General features: G+C 43.9%; 1 protein-coding gene, 1 long non-coding RNA gene and 1 pseudogene across 2 annotated transcripts; 1 reads left to right on the top strand and 2 right to left on the bottom strand.

Annotated features, from left to right (window-relative positions):
- Positions 1 to 5,214: 5,214 nt before the first annotated feature.
- On the bottom strand, positions 5,215 to 6,871 carry LOC129656373 (eukaryotic initiation factor 4A-II-like; annotated as a pseudogene).
- Positions 6,872 to 9,153: 2,282 nt separating this feature from the next.
- Positions 9,154 to 11,805, top strand: LOC129656372 (uncharacterized). The gene is made up of 3 exons (XR_008716341.1): positions 9,154 to 9,254; positions 10,034 to 10,198; positions 11,704 to 11,805. It is a non-coding gene; the product is annotated as an uncharacterized LOC129656372 (long non-coding RNA).
- Positions 11,806 to 11,873: 68 nt separating this feature from the next.
- On the bottom strand, positions 11,874 to 12,824 carry LOC129656371 (olfactory receptor 12-like). The gene has a single exon (XM_055587060.1). The coding sequence runs from the start codon at positions 12,822 to 12,824 to the stop codon at positions 11,874 to 11,876; it is 951 nt and encodes a 316-aa protein (XP_055443035.1).
- Positions 12,825 to 19,561: the final 6,737 nt, after the last annotated feature.

Here is a 19,561-nt window from a genome sequence, read left to right as displayed (position 1 = left end):
ATGAATATGGTAAGGAAAATGAGGCTCTTAAGGTTCAAAAATTATTAGACAAAGTAGGTTTCAGGGGAAAAGTTTGCTTATAAAGGGACATTTCAAAATAAAAATGTTGAATCCACGTGGATTATCAGAAAATTTAAATTTGTATACCGCTAACCAGTTCATTCTTCTTTGCAACCAAAGATGGAGAAGCTCTATACAGTCAGCAAAAAGAAGACCAGGAGCTGACTGTGGCTCAGACCATGAACTCCTTATTGCCAAATTCAGACTTAAATTGAATAAAGTAGGGAAAACCACTAGACCATTCAGGTATGATCTAAATCAAATCCCTTACGATTATACAGTGGAAGTGAGAAATAGATTTAAGGGCCTAGATCTCATAGATAGAGTGCCTGATGAGCTATGGAATGAGGTTTGTGACATTGTACAAGAGACAGGGATCATGACCATCCCCATGGAAAAGAAATGCAAAAAAGCAAAATGGCTGTCCGGGGAGGCCTTACAAATAGCTGTGAAAAGAAGAGAAGCAAAAAGCAAAGGAGAAAAGGAAAGATATAAGCATCTGAATGCAGAGTTCCAAAGAATAGCAAGAAGAGACAAGAAAGCCTTCTTCAGCGATCAATGCAAAGAAATAGAGGAAAACAACAGAATGGGAAAGACAAATCAGAGATACCAAAGGAATATTTCATGCAAAGATGGGCTTGATAAAGGACAGAAATGGTATGGACCTAACAGAAGCAGAAGATATTAAGAAGAGATGGCAAGATTACACAGAAGAACTGTACAAAAAAGATCTTCACGACCCAGATAATCACGATGGTGTGATCACTGACCTAGAGCCAGACATCCTGGAATGCGAAGTCAAGTGGGCCTTAGAAAGCATCACTACGAACAAAGCTAGTGGAGGTGATGGCATTCCCGTTAAGCTATTCCAAATCCTGAAAGATGATGCTGGGAAAGTGCTGCACTCAATATGCCAGCACATTTGGAAAACTCAGCAGTGGCCACAGGACTGGAAAAGGTCAGTTTTCATTCTGATCCCAAAGAAAGGCAATGCCAAAGAATCATCAAACTACCACACAATTGCATTCATCTCACATGCTAGTAAAGTAATGCTCAAAATTCTCCTAGCCAGGCTTCAGCAATATGTGAACCGTTAACTTCCTGATGTTCAAGCTGGTTATAAAAAAGGCAGAGGAACCAGAGATCAAATTGCCAACATATGCTGGATCATGGAAAAAGCAAGAGAGTTCCAGAAAAACATTTATTTCTGCTTTACTGACTATGCCAAAGCCTTTGACTGTGTGGATCACAATAAACTGTAGAAAATTCTGAAAGAGATGGGAATACCAGACCATCTGCCTCTTGAGAAATTTGTATGCAGGTCAGGAAGTGACAGTTAGAACTGGACATGGAACAACAGACTGGTTCCAAATAGGAAAAGGAGTATGTCAAGGCTGTATAGTGTCACCCTGTTTATTTAATTTCTATGCAGAGTACATCATCTGAAACGCTGGACTGGAAGAAACACAAGCTGGAATCAAGATTGCCGGGAGAAATATCAATAACCTCAGATATGCAGATGACATCACCCTTATGGCAGAAAGTGAAGAGGAACTAAAAAGCCTCTTGATGAAAGTGAAAGTGGAGAGTGAAAAAGTTGGCTTAAAGCTCAACATTCAGAAAATGAAGATCATGGCGTCCGGTCCCATCACTTCATAGGAAATAGATGGGGAAACAGTGGAAACAGTGTCAGACTTTATTTTTCTGTGCTCCAAAATCACTATAGATGGTGATTGCAGCCATGAAACTAAAAGACGCTTACTCCTTGGGAGGAAAGTTATGACCAACCTAGATAGTATATTCAAAAGCAGAGACATTACTTTGCCAACAAAGATTCGTGTAGTCAAGGCTATGGTTTTTCCAGTGGTCATGTATGGATGTGAGAGTTGGACAGTGAAGAATGCTGAGCACCGAAGAATTGATGCTTTTGAATTGTGGTGTTGGAGAAGACTCTTGAGAGTCCCTTGGACTGCAAGGAGATCCAACCAATCCATTCTAAAGGAGATCAGCCCTGGGATTTCTTTGGAAGGAATGATGTTAAAGCTGAAACTCCAGTACTTTGGCCACCTCATGGGAAGAGTTGACTCATTGGAAAAGACTCTGATGCTGGGAGGGATTGCGGGCAAGAGGAGAAGGGGGCGACAGAGGATGAGATGGCTGGATGGCATCACTGACTCGATGGACATGAATCTGAGTGAACTCCGGGAGTTGGTGATGGACAGGGAGCCCTGTCGTGCTGTGATTCATGGGGTCACTAAGAGTTGGACACGACTGAGTGACTGATCTGATCTGATCCAAACCAGTCCATTCTAAAGGAGATCGGTCCTGGGTGTTCTTTGGAAGGAATGATGCTAAAGCTGAAACTCCAGTACTTTGGCCACCTCATGTGCAGAGTCGACTCATTAAAAAAGTCTCTATTGCTGGGAGGGATTGGGGGCAGGAGGAGAAGGTGACAACAGAGGATTAGATGGCTGGATGGCATCACGGACTCGATGGACCTGAGTCTGAGTGAACTCCGGTGTTGGTGATGGACAGGGAGGCCTGGCGTGCTGTGATTCATGGGGTCACAAAGAGTCAGACACGACTGAGTGACTGAACTGAACTGACTGACAATGAAGGAGACCTGGGTTCGATTCCTGGGTTGGGAAGATCCCCTGGAGAAGGAAATGGCACCCCCTCCAGTATTCTTGCCTGGAAAATTCCATGGACAGAGAAGCCTGGTAGGCTACAGTCATGGGGTTGCAAAGAGTCGACATGACTGAGCGACTTCACTTCACTTCACCACTAATGAAGATTTCAAATATATAAATTAAAAACTGACAGAATTAGAAATGTAAACATCAAAATCATGATTTAAATTTATCATACTTCTCTCAGTAATTGATGAAACAAATAAAAATATTGTTGTCATGTATTAGATTGATTCAAAATATGAAACATGATATCACAACAAACTGTTGAAAATTCTTAGACAGATGGGAATTCTTAAAGAGATGCCTCTAAGGAAACCTGTATCCAGGTCAAGAAGCAACAGGTAGAACAGGACATGGAACAACAGACTGGTTCCAAATTGGGAAAAGAGTACGTTAAAGCTGTATATTGTCACCCTGCTTATTTAACTTCTATGCAGAATATATCATGGGAAATGCCAGACTGGATGAATCACAAGCTGGAATCAAGATTGCTGGGAAAACCGGGATAACCTCAGATATGCAGCTGACACCACCACTATGGCAGAAGTTGTAGAGGAATTAAAAAGCCTCTTGAGGAAGGTAAAAAGGAGAGTGAAAAAGCTGGCTTAAAGCTCAACAGTCAAAAAACAAAGACTATGGCGTCTGGTCCCATCACTTCATGGCAAATAGATGGGGAAACAATGAAAACAGTGACAGATTTTATTTTCTTGGGCTCCAAAATCACTGCAGGTGGTGACTGCAGCCTTGAAGTTGAAAGACGTTTGCTCCTTGGAAGAAAAGCTATGACAAACCTAGACAGCATATTAAAAAGCAGAGACATCACTTTGCTGACAAAGGACCGTATAGTCAAAGCTATGGCTTTTCCGGTAGTCATGTACAGGTGTGCGAGTTGGACCATAAAGATAGCTAAGCGCCAAAGAATTGATGCTTTTGAGCAGTGGTGTTGGAAAAGGCCCTTGAGTGTCCCTTGGACTGCTGAAATAGCTGAAAGAAATTAAAGGCAACCCAAAAAATGAAAGATATCCCATATGCTTGAGTTGGAAGAGAACAAAATTATCCAATGTGATCTAAGCTTCAATGTCACACTTTCAAAATCACAGTTACATTTTGCAGAAAATGAAAAGTACATTTTAAAATTCATATGGAGTCTTAAGAAAGACAAATAGTCAAAACAATTTTGAAAGCAAAGTTGAAAGTCCCAGACTTTTTAAAGAAATTTATGTATTTTTAATTGAAGGATAATTGCTTTACAATATTGTGTTGGTTTCTGCCATACATTAACATGAATGCCATAAGTCTACACATGTCGCCTCCCTCTTGAACCTCCCTCTCACCCCCCACCCCACCCCATCCCACCCCTCTAGGTTGTTACAGAGCCCAGTTTGAGTTCTGAGTCATATAGCCAATTCCCACTGGCTAACTGTTTTATATGTGGTGATGTATGTGTTTCCATGACACTCTCTCTATTCATCCCACCCCCTCTCTCCTCCGCCTGCCCATGTCCATAAGTCTGTTCTCTATGTCTGCACCTCCATTGCTGCCCTGCAACTAGGTTCATCAGTACCATATTTTTCAGATTCCCCATATATGCATTAATATACAACATTTGTTTTTCTCTTTCTGACTTACTTCACTCTGTATCATACATTCTAGTTTCATCCACCTCATTAGAACGGACTCCAATGTGTTCCTTTTCATGGCTGAGTAATATTCCATCGTGTATATGTGCCACGGCTTCTTTATCCATTCATCTGTCTATGGACATTCAGGTTGTTTCCATGGCCTAGCTATTGTAAATAGTGGTTCAATGAACGTTGGGGTAAGTGCATCTTTTTCAATTTTGGTTTCCTCGGGGTATATGCCTAGTAGTTGGATTACTGGACATATGGCAGTTTTGTTTCTAGTTCTTTTTAATTTTCTTTTTTAAAAAATATATTTATTTTTAATTGATTGATGATTGCTTTACAATATTGGCTTGATTTCGGCCATACATTAACATGAATTAGCCATAAGTGGGAAGTTGAAGAGGGAGGGGACATGTGTACACGTATTCCTAGATTTTAAAGCAATCTCCATACTGACTTCCATAGTCACTGTATCTATTTGCATTCCCACCAACGGTGCAATAGTCTTCCTATTTCTCTACAGCCTTTCCAGCATTTATTGCTTGTGGATTCTTTGGATAATGGCCATTCTGACTGGTGTGAAGTGATAGCTCATTAGAAAGAAAGATTTTTAAAGATCCTGTCTTTTACACCCAACCCCAACAGTCTCACTCTAAAGAAGATAAAGCTAATGACTTTCCTTACAAGAACTCATGACTAATGTCACTTTGCTATGAAAATCTGTTATTTCTGATTCATTATGAGCACTGAGACAAGATTCAAATATTCCCAGAGAAAGAAGCATAATGCGTGTTGTGATAGTGAGCACGGCATCCCAAACTATCTCATCCCAGCAATTAAATGAACTCAGCCACATTCATCAGTATTTGCTCCACTGTAGAATTGTAGAAAGTCTCAAAGTCATAAAGAATCTTCTTTTCTTCTTCAGTAGCAAAGTTTATAGCCACACTTTTCCTCCCAAATAGACCCCATCTACCGCTTCTGTGATCATCATTTTCATGATTAGTAAGTAGATCATAGATTATAATCAGTGACCCTTGTTGTATATCAGTCGCACAACCCAACAAGTCAGTAAGATCAGAACACAACTTGATCCTGACCGGAGTTCCCTCATGATTACAACTCTTTCCTTCTGATTTATGTCACCATGCACAGAAGAAACTCTGAAGTTCCTGCCATGCATTTTCTCTATGAGTCAGTCTACATTGCGCCTTGTGTTGAGAAAAATAACAGCCTGTGTAATCGTTAGTGTCTCATACAAGTCACAAAAGAATGTCCAACTTTCATTTCTCTCTCTCAACATTAATATTAAATTGTTTGATTCCTTCAGTTCAGTTCAGTTCAGTCACTCGGTCGTGTCCAACTCTTTTCGACCCCATGAATCCCAGCACGCCAGGCCTTCCTATCCATCACCAACTCCCGAGTTCACTCAAACTCATGTCCATCGAGTCAGTGATGCCATCCAGCCATCTAATCCTCTGTTGTCCCCTTCCCCTCCTGCCCTCAATCCCTCCCAGCATCAGGGTCTTTTCCAATAAGTCAGCTCTTCGCATGAGGTGGCCAAAGTATTGGAGTTTCAGCTTCAGCATCAGTCCTTCCAATGAACACCCAGGACTGATCTCCTTTAGGATAGACTGGTTGGATCTCCTTGCAGTCCAAGGGACTCTCAAGAGTCTTCTCCAACACCACAGTTCAAAAGCATCAATTGTTTGGCCCTCAGCTTTCTTCCCAGTCCAACTCTCACATCCATACATGACTCGTGGAAAAACCTTCAAGGGTCAATTATTCCTTTTTCACCAGAATTTGAATTGGGTTTCTCATGAATTTTGGTCACTTCCAACACAGCTGTTGGCCTTGTGGCAGAAAACAACATCACATGAATATTTGTATTTAATTTTTGGAAAATCTCATAGATTTAATCCTTAAACCCTCAGCTCAGCATTTTATCTGCTTCACCCAGAACAAGCATTTTGACCCGTTTTGGAAAAAGATAATTGTTTAACACATCATAAACTCTCCCACGGGTACCAAAAACAATATGTAGTGCTTCAGCCTGCAGTTTTGCATTTTATTTAGAACATTGGCTACACCAATGCAGACATGACAAGTTGCTCCCACGTACTCTCTAAGTGCCAGAATTACTTTTTGTATCTGTGAAGCCAGTTCTCTGGCAGGGGCCAATATTGTGCTTGGGTCTCCTGGAACTCAGTCTCCAACCATTGAGCAAATGTAGCTGTCTTGCCAGTACCTGACTGAGCTTGATAATCACATCATACTCCTTAATACATGGAAGAATAGCTCTCTGCTGAATAACTGATGATTTCTCAAAACCATAAGCATACGTGCCCCAAAGAAGAGATTCCTTTAAGTTCATATTATCGATGTGATCAACAGCCTCATTCCAGTTGCTCTCGATGACACCAGTGGGTCCACTCCCTCTGGGTCATGGTCACCATGTTCTCTCTTGTTATGATCTATGGAACTGCCAGGCATGATCTGAAGAGCCACTCAGCACCCAACTGAAAGGCCCTCAGCCTTCTTACTTTGGAAACATATTACAAATCTACAGTAATCAGAACAGAATAGTATTGGCACAAAGGCAGATTGTAGAGCAATGGAGCAGAATACAGAGCTCAGAAATGAAGCTTCATCAATTTAGTCAAATGGTCAACAAATGTGCCAAGATGACTCACAGGGAAAAGACAGCCCCTTCAACAAACGGCATTGGAAAACTGGCTGCTTATGTGAAAAAGCATAATGTGGGCCCTTACCTTGCTTCATGAACAAAAACTAACTTAATATGGATTAAAAACCTAAACATATGACCTTAGTCTCTTAAACTCCTGGAAGAGAACATCTGAGAAAAACTCAATAACCTTAAATTTAACAATGATTTGTTGGATATGACACCAACAGCATATGAAAAAAAAAAGGAAAATAGGCACATGTGACCACATCAAACTAAAAATGTGTGCATTAAAGACTTAGATAGCAGTACGGTGCCGGGGTCCAGCCCTGGTGGATCCAGGGAATTCGAAGCGGGGACAGCGTCGGCGAGGATCAGGAAACAATTGCTTAATTAAACGTTAATTAAGGATATAAAGAGTGTTTAAATAAGGATAGCTCAGTGAGGAAATTCAGTGGAGAAAAGAGGCTGAAATAAGGATAGCTCAGTGAGGAAATTCAGTGGAGAAAAGAGGCTGAATAATTCAGCCAGAAGGTGAGAGAAAGAATGACATGGGGAGACCAAGTTTTGGTGAATAAGGCCCGCACTTTATTTTCCAAAGTAGTTTTTATGCCTTAAGTTATGCATAGAGGATAATGGGGGAAGGGGTAGAGTCATGCAGTAAGCCAGGCTTTCTTCCTGCAAACTTATATGCAAAAGTTTAGGTGATTTGCATCATCTTCTGGCCCGGAGGCCTGTTAACATTTTAAGACCCTTTCTTCAGAAAACTTATTTTTCTCTAAAGGTGATTAGTCAAGTGCCACCCTCCAAAAGCATTAGATAAAGTTGCATTCCTATAGGGCAAAGGTGTGGTGGGCTACAACAAGAAAAAGAATTAACTCAAGGGTCCAAGGTTACAAACATTAAAGCTACTACTTACACCAATTATATTAATCAATACACTGCCAGGGACACAGCAGGCAAGGGATATGGAAACCTAGCAGCAAACATTGGCCCAACAAGTGAAAAACCCTTCACCAATACAATTTCTAATCAATCTTTTAACAGCTCAAAGGAATCTGTATTTAGACAGTTTAGAACATCTCATGCCTCTCACAGTTGGGAGGCTCTGAACAATCACATGTGGCCGGAAAAGCCTATTGAGGCAGGCTAGAGGATTTCCAAAGGAGTTTGTAGTTTGAAACACTGTCACACCCAGGAATTATTAACTGGAGCTGTAAGTTAACTCTTTTTCAGAGAGAGGTAGTGGGGGACAGCCCCCCGTAAAGTCAGAGGTGTAGGTGAGAGCACAAAGCAGAAAGTAGGCAGACTCTGGTTTTGGGGGTAGATGCTCGAGAATTTCCAGGGGGACTCCTGAGGCTCGATCCCGCCTCTGCGTATACTGAGCCTTCTTCCTCATGACCTTTGCCATGGGCGGAGCTCCTGCTCCCAGCAGTATGGAAAGGCAACCTTGATCTGGAAGAAAATGTTTAAAATGTTATGTCTGATAAGAGGATAATATTCAGAATACATAAGGAATTACTACAATTAAACGAACCAATAACCTAATTTAAAATTTTCATGTTACTTAAAGATATTTCTCTAGAGATAACCTACAAATTGCCAACAAACATATAAGAAAATGCTCAAAATCAATAATCATTAGGGAAATATTAAAAAACAACAAAGAGATTATACCTCACAATCATTATAATGGCTGGCATGAAAGAGAAAGGAAAAGAACATATACTGACTATTATGTGGAGAAATTGCAACACTTTTGCACTTTTGGTAGGCATAAAAATGGTACAGCCATTATGAAAAGTATATAGGGTTCTTCCTAAAATTAAAAAAGAATTCCAATATTATGCAATCAAATATCTGGCTATATAGTAAAAAATAAGATAAAGAACAAAACAGCAGTCTTTCTAAGAGATATTTGCATGCCAAAAGGTGGAGGCAACCCAAGTGTCCCTTGGTGGATGAAGAGATAAACAACAAGTTGCATACACATGTGATGGAATACTATTCAGCCTTAAAGAGGATAGAAATCCTGTCACATGCAGCAACATGGGTAAATCTTAAGGAGACTATGCTAAGTGTTAAAACCAGATGCCAAAAGACCAATGCTTTAGGTTTTACTTACCTGGGGCATCTGAAGAAGTCACATTCGTAGAGAGAGAAGAAGAATGGTGGCTGCCAGTGGTGGAGGTAAGGAGGAAACAGGGAGTTGTTATTTAGGGGGATGGAGTTCCAGGTTTGCAAAATGAAAAGTTCTGGAGATCTGATACACACAAGCTGAATATGCCAGACACTACTGAACTCTACAGTTGGGAAGATGCCCTGGAGGAGGAAATGGCAGCCCATTCCAGAATTCCTGCATGGGAAATTCCATGGACATAGGAGCCTGGCGAGCTCACTCAAAATACAACAAAAGTTACTATTTTTATTATTATTTTTGCTTTTAAAAGGTAGAAACTCCTAAAGTTCACCGAAATATCAGCATCAAAACTACAATATGGTCTTGAAATGTAATGTGTTTGTTGTCCACTTAAGCACAATAAAGAAATGGGCTTTATCATGTATATTTTGGAATTCAGTGACTAACTAACACTGAACTCAACTTATACTCTGGTGTTAGGTGTGAACTGAGAATCTAGTGTGTGCCAGTAGCTGGCAAAGCATAGTATGGGGTGAACAACCAAGTAAACCACTTCTAACATTGTATAGAGATATTCACTGCAATCTGAAATATAGTTTTACGAAGAGGTAAAGTCAACCTGTAGGGTTTTAAAAATAATTATCTTCCAGACTATAGAACAATTTCATTCCATCTAATACTGGACTCAATTTTCCTGATTTATTTGAAAGTGAAAATTAATGTTCCACTGAGAATCATAGATTCCTTACTGCTTGTACCATTAGAATTTACATAATGATGAGAACTCTTCACTTGCATATAAAAGATTGGGATTTTTCTTTTCCTTTAGAAATTTAGAGTAAGATATTCCTTGGAATGACAAAAATAAAATGAGGGAGAGAAGGAGAGTGGAAAGAAGGAAGGAAGGGGAGGAAATGAGGAGGAGGCGGAGAAAAAAGAGGAAGAAAGGAATGCAGGCAAAGAGAACAGTATCCCAGCATGGCACTATAAGAAGGTATGTTATTTTCGGAAAACTCCTCAAAGAATAAAGGTCATCAGATGAATACAGTAATCTACAGCAGACTTAAAACTGATTTTGAAGCTCAAAGATGAGACAATACTATCAGAGTCCAGCAGAGACATTGGAGTAGGTTCCTATTGAGGAATGGTGAGCAGAAATCTAATGACTTGGGTTTTGGCTGCTTGCCAGAGTCTCCTGAGCAGAGACAGCAGGGAGATGGAGAGCTGCGATCAGAGAGGAGGGCACATCCCTACTGGCCCTACAGGGAAGAGACTAGCCCTGTGTCCACAGGACCACCTCCTGAGAGTGACCATGGGACTGGATGACCCTACCCAGGAGACACCATAGGGATCTGAGTGTAGACTGTGTGTTGGGTCCATGGAGCAGGGGCCTGGAGCTCTGAATGGGGAGGTCAAGGCAGACGATCCAGCTGCCCCAGGGAGTGTGGGACAGAGGGCCAGGGAGCTGTGCTTCTGCCAGGAAACTGCCCCTTCTCTCTTCACCCCCTGCTCTCTGCAGCAGCACCAGGACCTGCATCCTTATTCAGAGATGTCTGTGCTGACAAGACCCCATTTCTTAGGGTCACAAGTCATCAGGACAGTGTCACCTGTCAGGTTGGATGGTGAACTTCGGGTATCAGACATCCATGTTTACTCCCTGGGGTCCCAGCTGCTGTCTGAGGGGAGAAACCCAGGACAGGGAGCACTAGGAGCCTCTGAAGCAGGAGCGCAGGTGCTTCTGTTGCCTTGTTGGGTGGCAGCATCAGTGAACAGAAGGGGGAGGGGAAGAACAGCCCTGCTCAGGATTGAGGGGAAGCATGGTCTTCCAAACCCCCCTAATTGGCTGTGGTGACCCAGGCTATCACCAAGGAAGGGGCCGGGCTTAGTGTCCTAGAACCTCCCTACTAGGTGGTCCAAAGGAGATCACTGAGCACATAAATACATGGACTCAACAATGAAATGAAGGGAAAAACATCAGAGTTTGTCTAGTTTCATACCTTCATTGGAGAGCAAGGAGATCCAACCAGTCCATCCTAAAGGAAATCAACTCTGAATAGTCATTCGAAAGAATGATGCTGAAGCTGAAGCTCCAATATTTTGGCGACCTGATGCAAAGAGCTGACTCATTGGAAAAGACCATGATGCTGGGAAAGATTCAGCACAGGAGCAGAAGGGTGTGACAGAGGATAAGATGGCAGGATGGCATCACCAACTTAATGGACATGAGTTTGAGCAAGCTCAAGGATATAGCAAGGAAAGGGAAGACTGGCGTGCTACGTTCATGGGGTCACAAGAAATTGGACACAACTTAGCTACTGAACAACAACAATATCTTCACTGGAGGATGCTGAATTTGGAAATATATTCTCAATCAAAGACTCTCTGCTGATCACTCTGCCCACTGTATCACCCAAACTTCCAGATTAGAGTCATACCTTTTAAGGATCTTAATTTTATGTTGGCAAATAAAATGCCTTATTCATTTTCCATCTCTTGCAGTTTGAAGTCCATGATGTTCTTCAAGAAGGCCTAAATAAAATGTTGGAGGAAAGAATGAATTGAAAGAATGAATTACAAGAAGGAGGAATAAATTCTTAAAATTAAACCTAGTGCCTCCCCTCAAGTCCCTTGTCCAGCCCTCAGGACACTGTCTCTCTGGCCATCATCCTTCACGTGGCTGTGTGCTTCTGCCCCAGTCTCCACAGGGCATCCTTCACGTCCTTGTTTCTCAGACTGTAGACGAGGGGGTTGAGCATCGGGATGACCAGGGTGTAGAAGATAGAAACCACCTTGCCCTGCTCCATGGACTCCACAGCTCCCGGCTGGGCATACATGACAAAAAGGGTCCCATAAAAGAGGGACACGGCTGTCATGTGGGAGCCGCAGGTGGAGAAGAGCTTGTGTCTCCCTCCTCCTGAGCGCATCCTCAGGATGGTCACTGTGATGTAGCCATAGGAGACGAGGACCACGAGTGTGGTGCCCACGATGATGAGGCCACAGATTCCAAACAAGAGCAGCTCATTGATGGTAGTGTCAGCACAGGCGAGCTTGAGCAGAGGCGGCACATCACAGAAGAAGGGGTCGATGTGGTTGGAGCTGCAGAACGGGAGAGTGAATGTGAAGCTGGCCTGCAGGATGGAGTTGAGGCAGCCCCCGCAGTAGCAACCCAGCACCAGGCGGGCACAGATTGAGGGGCACATGGAGATGGGGTACTGCAAGGGGCTACAGATGGCCACAAAGCGGTCATAGGCCATCACGGCCAAGAGGAATGCCTCAGTGACACCCATTAGAGAGAAAAAGAAAAACTGAATGATACATCCCTCAAACGTGATGACCTTGGAGGAAGATACGGTGTTTGCCAGGGCCTTGGGGTAGATGACAGACAAGTAACACAGATCCACAAAGGAGAGGTTCTTGAGGAAGAAGTACATTGGGGAGTGCAGACTGGCATCCAGGCTGATGACCATGATCATGGTGAGGTTCCCCAGGACGGCCACCATGTACAGGGCCAGGAACAGAGCAAAGAGCAGGTCCTGGGTCTGCGGACCACCCACAAATCCATCCAGCACAAACTCCTGCAGAGGCATCACTGAGAGGTTTCCGTTTCCTTGGGGTGACATGGCCCTGAGCTGGTGACACAGGACAGAGAGTTAGGAGCCAGTGGGAGGCAGTGAGAGGGAGCAGATCAGGGTCACAAAGTCATCCTCTCTTGGAGAACAGGCACCCCTCAGTGCCCAACTGCAGGACAACTAGATACCACTCTTCTTCCTGATAAATACTAGCTGATCTGAAGCATAACCATTTCCTCTGATTTACTAATTACCAAGTGTGCTTGGAGCACTCACCCTGTGGGAGACGGGGCATTTGCTATGAGAAAAGACTCAAGGGGTCCTGCCAAGCCGAGAGTCTACTGTGTAAGGGTGGCTTACATCTCCCTGTCCTTGCTTTCAAGGACATGCTCTCCCTCCCCACAGGGATGCTCCTGAGCTGTGCTATTTCTGCACTTGTTCAGGTATCTAATCCTGCACCTCCCACCCCTTATTTACTCATTCTTAAATTTCAGAAATTGTTACGGACTTCATGCCATATGGACATGACCCAGTGATAGCTCTATCCTGGGACAGGCTGGGAGCATGTAAGGGACCAACCCTCACCAGGCTTGTGTGGAGATATGCCTTTCTCTCCTGCAGGAGCAGAGGCCTAACTTAGCATCTTTGTCTATGAGATAGGGTCTTGATGGCAACCTCAGTTGAGCTCTCTGCATCCTTGAGAATCTAAGGGTTCTTTCTTATAATGTCCAGATGTCAGCCATTTCCCAGAGAGGAGAAAGTCCACCTCCATGGCCTGAAAAGCAGCAGGTCAGAGGTTGTGACACAGTCAGCGTGTGGCATGTCCTGGCTCATCCTGACTTCCATGCCCCTGGCTCCTCTGCACACCCTGTGGGGTGATTGCTCGGAGCCGTGGGAGCCACCAACACAGTCACGTCTGTCTCAGTGACTGGGTCCCCCATCTGGGCGCTGCTTCCTGTGCCAGTCACAGCCCAGGCCAGGGCTGAACTCCACACTCACATGGGACATGGGCACCAGCTGTGCGATGCCCAGAGGGGAGGTCAGGGGAGATGCAGACTAAGAGAGAGGAGTGAAGAAGGAAGGTGGACACCACAGTGTCTCCCAGGCCTAAGAGGAGCATCAGTGGGAGAGCAGAGGTGATTTTAGAGCAGTTTCATTCTTTAGAGGTGTGAGCTGCAGGATCACAGGGCTGGCCGCCTTCGGAGGGAGCACCCTCCCCGGGAGTCGGGGTGTACAGGCAGCAGCTATGTGGTCAGTGGGGCCTGAGGAGGAGCGACGACCACCACACTCTCGCTCAACCTGCAGTTCTCTTAGAAGGTGGTCTGAGAGAGTTCATGCTCTCCAACAATAGAGCATGCAGGAGAAAGAATGGGTTGCCCATCTTTCCTCTCCTGGCTGGCCTGACTCCAACCCCCACAGGACAGCAGAGCATTAGAGTTTGCTAGGGATGCCCTGGCATTGTGACATGGGTTAGGAGCTGGTGGTCGGAGTGCAGTTGGTGGGACGCCCTACACACCTCGGCTGCCCCCTCCTTGGCTGTCCTCCCATTCCTGTCCTGTGCACACATTCACATTAGTCTCAGCTGAGTTTTTGCTGGACTGGAATGAGTGAATTAAACTCAGGTGACGATGATATCTACTGCTGTGGACAGGAATCCCTTAGAAGAAATGCAGTAGCCCTCCTAGTCAACAAAAGAGTCTGAAATATAGTATTGGGTACAATCGCAAAAGCGACAATGATCTCTCTTCATTTCCAAAGCAAACCACTGAATGTAACAAATATCCAAGTCTATTTGTATGCAGGTCAGGAAGCAACAGTTAGAACTGGACATGGAACAACAGATTGGTTCCAAATAGGAAAAGGAGAACGTCAAGGCTGTATATTGTCACCCTGTTGATTTAACTTATAAGCAGAGTACATCATGAGAAACGCTGGACTGGAAGAAACACAAGCTGGAATCAAGATTGCCGGGAGAAATATAAAAAACCTCAGATATGCAGATGACACCACCCTTAGGGCAGAAAGTGAAGAGGAACTAAAAAGCCTCTTGATGAAAGTGAAAGTGGAGAGTGAAAAAGTTGGCTTGCAGCTCAACATTCAGAAAACGAAGATCATGGCATCTGGTCCTATCACTTCATGGGAAATAGATGGGGAAACAGTGGAAACAGTGTCAGACTTTATTTTTCTGTGCTCCAAAACCACTGCAGATGGTGCCTGCAGCCATGAAATTAAAAGATGCTTACTCCTTGGAAGGAAAGTTATGGCCAACCTGGATAGCATATTCAAATCCAGAGACATTACTTTGCCAACAAAGTTCCGTCTAGTCAAGGCTATGGTTTTTCCTGTGGTCATGTATGGATGTGAGAGTTGGATTGTGAAGAAGGCTGAGCACCAAAGAATTGATACTTTTGAACTGTGGTGTTGGAGAAGACTCTTGAGAGTCCCTTGGACTGCAAGGAGATTCAACCAGCCCATTCTGAAGGAGATCAGCCCTGGGATTTCTTTGGAAGGAATGATGCTAAAGCTGAAACTCCAGTACTTTGGCCACCTCTTGGGAAGAGTTGACTCATTGGAAAAGACTCTGATGCTGGGAGGGATTGGGGGCAGGAGGAGAAGGGGACGACAGAGGATGAGATGGCTGGATGGCATCACTGACTCAATGGACGTGAGTCTCAGTGAACTCCGGTAGTTGGTGTTGGACAGGGAGGCCTGGCATGCTGTGATTCATGGGGTCACAAAGAGTTGGACACTACTGAATGACTGATCTGATCTGATCTGATGCCCCAACAGTAATGCTAAAGAAGCTGAAGTTGAACGGGTCTATGAAGACCTGTAAGACCTTCTAGAACTAACACTCACAGCGATGTCCTTTTCATTATAGGGACCTGGAATGCAAAAGTAGGAAGTCAAGAAATACCTGGAGTAACAGGCAAATTTGGCCTTGGAGTACAAAATGAAGCAGGGTAAAACCTAACAGAGTTTTGCCAAGAGAACATACTGGTCATAGCAAACACCATCTTCCAACAACATAAGAGAAGACTCAATACATGGACATCACCAGATGGTCAGTACTGAAATCAGATTGATTATATTCTTTGCAGATGAAGATGATGAAGCTCCAGTCAGCAAAAACAAGACTGGTAGTTAAGTGTGGCTCAGATCATGCACTCCTTATTGCCAAATTCAGACTAAATTTGAAGAAAGTAGGGAAGACCACTAGACCATTCAGGTAAGTTTAAATCAAATCCCTTATGATTATACAGTAGTAGTGACAAATAGATCCAAGGGATTAGATCTGATAGACAGAGTGCCTGAGAACTATGGAAGGAGATTCATGACACTGTACAGGAGGCAGTGATGAAGACCATCCCCAAGAAAAAGAAATGTAAAAAGGCAAAATGTTTGTCTGAGGAGGCCTTACAAATAGCTGAGAAAAGAAGAGAAGCTTAAGGCAAAGGAGAAAAGGAAAGGTATGCCCATTTGAGTTCAGAGTTAAAGAATAGCAAGGAGAAATAAGAAAGTTTCCCCAATGATCAATGCAGAGAAATAGAGGAAAACAACAGAATGGGAAAGACTAGAGATCTCTTCAACAAAAGTAGAGATATCAAGGGAATATTTTATGCAAAGATGGCCACAATAAAGAACAGAAATGGTATGGATCTAACAGAGGCAGAAGCTATTAAGAAGAGGTGGCAAGAATACACAGAAGAACTATACAAAAAAGATCTTTATGACCCAGATAACCATGATGGTGTGATCACTGACCTAGAGACAGACATCCTGGAATGCAAAATCAAGTGGGCCTTAGAAGCATCACTATGAACAAAGCTAGTGGAGATGATGGAATTCCAGTTGAGCTATTTAAATCCTAAAAGATGATACTGTGAAAGTGCTGCACTCAATATGCCAGGAAATTTGGAAAATTCAGCAGTGGCTACAGGACTGGAAAAGGTCAGTTTTCACTCCAATCCCAAAGAAAGGTAATGCCAAACAATGTTCAAACTACCACACAATTGCACTCATCTCACATGCTAGAAAAGCAATGCTCAAAATTCTCCAAGCCAGGCTTCAAGAGTATGTGAACCATGAACTTTCATATGCTTAAGCTGGATTTAGAAAAGGCAGAGGAACCAGAGATCAAATTGCCAACCTCTGTTGGATCATTGAAAAAACAAGAGAGTTCCAGTAAAACATCTACTTCTGCTTTATTGACTACGCAAAAGCCTTTGACTGTGTGGATCACACCAAACTGTGGAAAATTCTTCAAGAGATGGGAATACCAAACAACCTGACCTGGCTCCTGAGAATTCTGTATGCAAGTCAAGAAACAACAGTTAGAACCATACATGGAACAACAGACTGGTTCCAAATTGGGAAAGGAGTACGTCATGGCTGAATATTGTCACCCTGCTTATTTAACTTATATGCAGAGTACATCATGAGAAATACTGTGCTGTATGAAGCACAAGCTGGAATCAAGCTTGTCAGGAGAAATATCAATAACCTCAGATATGCAGATGACACCACCCTTATGGCAGAAAGTGAAGAACTAAAAAGCCTCTTGATGAAAGTGAAAGAGGAGAGTGAAAAAGTTGACTTAAAACTCAACATTCATAAAACTAACGTCAGGGCATCTGGTCCCATCACTTTATGGCAAATAGATGGAGAAACAGTGGAAACACTGGCAAACTTTATTTTTTGGGGCTCCAAAAGCACTGCAGATGGTGACTGTAGCCATGAAATGAAAAGATGCTTGATCCTGGGAAGAAAAGCTATGACTAACCTAGACAGCGTATTTGAAAGCAGAGACATTACTTTGCCAACAGAGGTCCATCTAGTCAAGGCTATGGTTTTTCCTATAGTCAGGTATGGATGTGAATGTTGGACTATAAAGAAAGCTGAGCACTGAAGAATTGATGCTTTTGAACTGTAGTGTTCGAGAAGTCTCTTGAGAGTCCCTTGGACTGCAAGGAGATCCAACCACTCAATCCTAAAGGAAATCAGTTCTTAATATTCTTTGGAAGGACTGATGTTGAAGCTGAAATTCCAACACTTTGGGCACTTGATGCGAAGAACTGACTCATTCGAAAAGACCCTGATGCTGGGAAAGATTGAAGGCAGGAGGAGAAGGGTGATGGCATCACTGATTCGACGGACATGAGTTTGAGTGAACTCCAGGAGTTGGTAATGGAACAGGGAGGCCAGGCATGCTGCAGTCCATGGGTCAAAAGGAGTCAGACATGACTGAGTGACTGAACTGAACTGAAGCTTTTTCTGTCCATCTCTGTGTACCTCCTATTTATACACACTATAGAGCCACTGTGACCAGAGTGACCATGTTTCCTCCACCATCCCAGGCCTGCTTTCTTTCTTTTATGTCTCCTGTGGTTCCCAACTTCATGCTCTATTCTTGTTTCCCAGGACACTGGGAAAGAAGAATTTGTCCACTTCAGGAGCCTTGGGTCCTGAGAACAGTGACCTCTAGGATGCCTAGTGAAGCACATGAGAAGCAGTTTGCATTTTCTTCTAGGAAGCCAAGATGGTTTTTGAAAATAAACTCACACATTCCATTGGCTATTGAGATACTGCAGTGGGGCTGTGGTTGCTTCAGTAAACCTGTGATTAAACTTGATATGTACCTTCCCCTGTGTAGCAGAAGAATCCAGTGTTGTCTGCAAGCCTCTGTATTTATTGACTGGGTCCTGTGTCCTTTTCCTTGTACATTTAGTTAGGCAAATGCAGTCTGAAGCCCTATGACAATATCATTACCTAGAGCTGGTCAGAAATGCAAGGTCTCAGGCCACTGGATTTAAGCCCATGTTTCTTTGAGACCTCCTGATTATTTCCACATCGTTAATGTTCAGACCTGCTGCCCTGACTGACCCTGCCCAGTGCAGTTGGGAAGTGGGCAGTGATGTGTCCAGGTCCAGGCCCCCAGGACTCACCTGTCAGTGATGCTGACCACACCCTGCTGAGTGATGGCCTCGGTGCTCCTGTGATGTCAGGAGGGGCATGGCTCACCCAGGACCCTGTGCTCCCAGGGAGGATGGGACTCCTGACCCAGGTCTGTGCTGACGATAATGATGTGGTACTGAGGGCCCTCCACCCTGTTCAGCTCTGGCCTCCTGTGCAGGGAAGTGAGGGTGGGGAGGGCGCAGCAGAGAGCACCTAGGTCAAAATGAGAGGGAGGTCAGGTGCTCCAAGGGCCTTCTGCAGGAAACTCTTAGGTCTTGGTAAAAGCAGAGGGTGGGGGTGGACTCAGCTCACCTGCTCCTCTATGTCTGTCCCCTCAGCCAGCTGGTACTCATGGCACCTGCATCCTTGGGTCCCTCTGCTGGGAAGATGCTCTCCACTTGGCACAGCTGGGATTTGTGGCCTCAAATGGCCAATTAGGTGAGACTTGCCTCTGAGTGCACTGGGGCTCCCTACTCCCAGGGCCCCAGAGAGATGTAGTCCTGTGGCCAAACTTCCTCTGATACATCTCAGCCCAGAACAGGACGGTTAGGAGTGACTCCCTGAAATCATTCTGAACTACTGGGGTCCACTGAGCAAGAAGTAAGGCAATTTGGAGGAACCCAGTGGTCTTCCTTGGAAAGGCCTCCCCAGGGCTGCTGCTGTGACCTTCTGGCCCACAGCCCTTCCTTCCCGTTTCATCCTGGTGTGTTGGCATGACCAAGAGTGATGTGCAGGACTCTGTGCCTGGTGAATAAGCATAGCCCTTTCTCGGTCATAAGGTGGCTCTTCTATCAATGCAGATTGAGTAAACATATGTTAAAACAAAACATTTC

This window comes from Bubalus kerabau, chromosome 6, assembly GCF_029407905.1.
Source record: "Bubalus kerabau isolate K-KA32 ecotype Philippines breed swamp buffalo chromosome 6, PCC_UOA_SB_1v2, whole genome shotgun sequence".
Classification (NCBI taxonomy): Eukaryota; Metazoa; Chordata; class Mammalia; order Artiodactyla; family Bovidae; genus Bubalus; species Bubalus kerabau.
The sequence above is the reverse complement of the archived record's forward strand: the minus strand, read 5'-3'. Positions and strand labels throughout refer to the sequence as shown.

Coding starts and splice junctions, on each gene's coding strand:
- LOC129656371 (XM_055587060.1), bottom strand. CDS start 12,824: ATGTCACCCCAAGGAAACGGAAACCTCTCAGTGATGCCTCTGCAGGAG.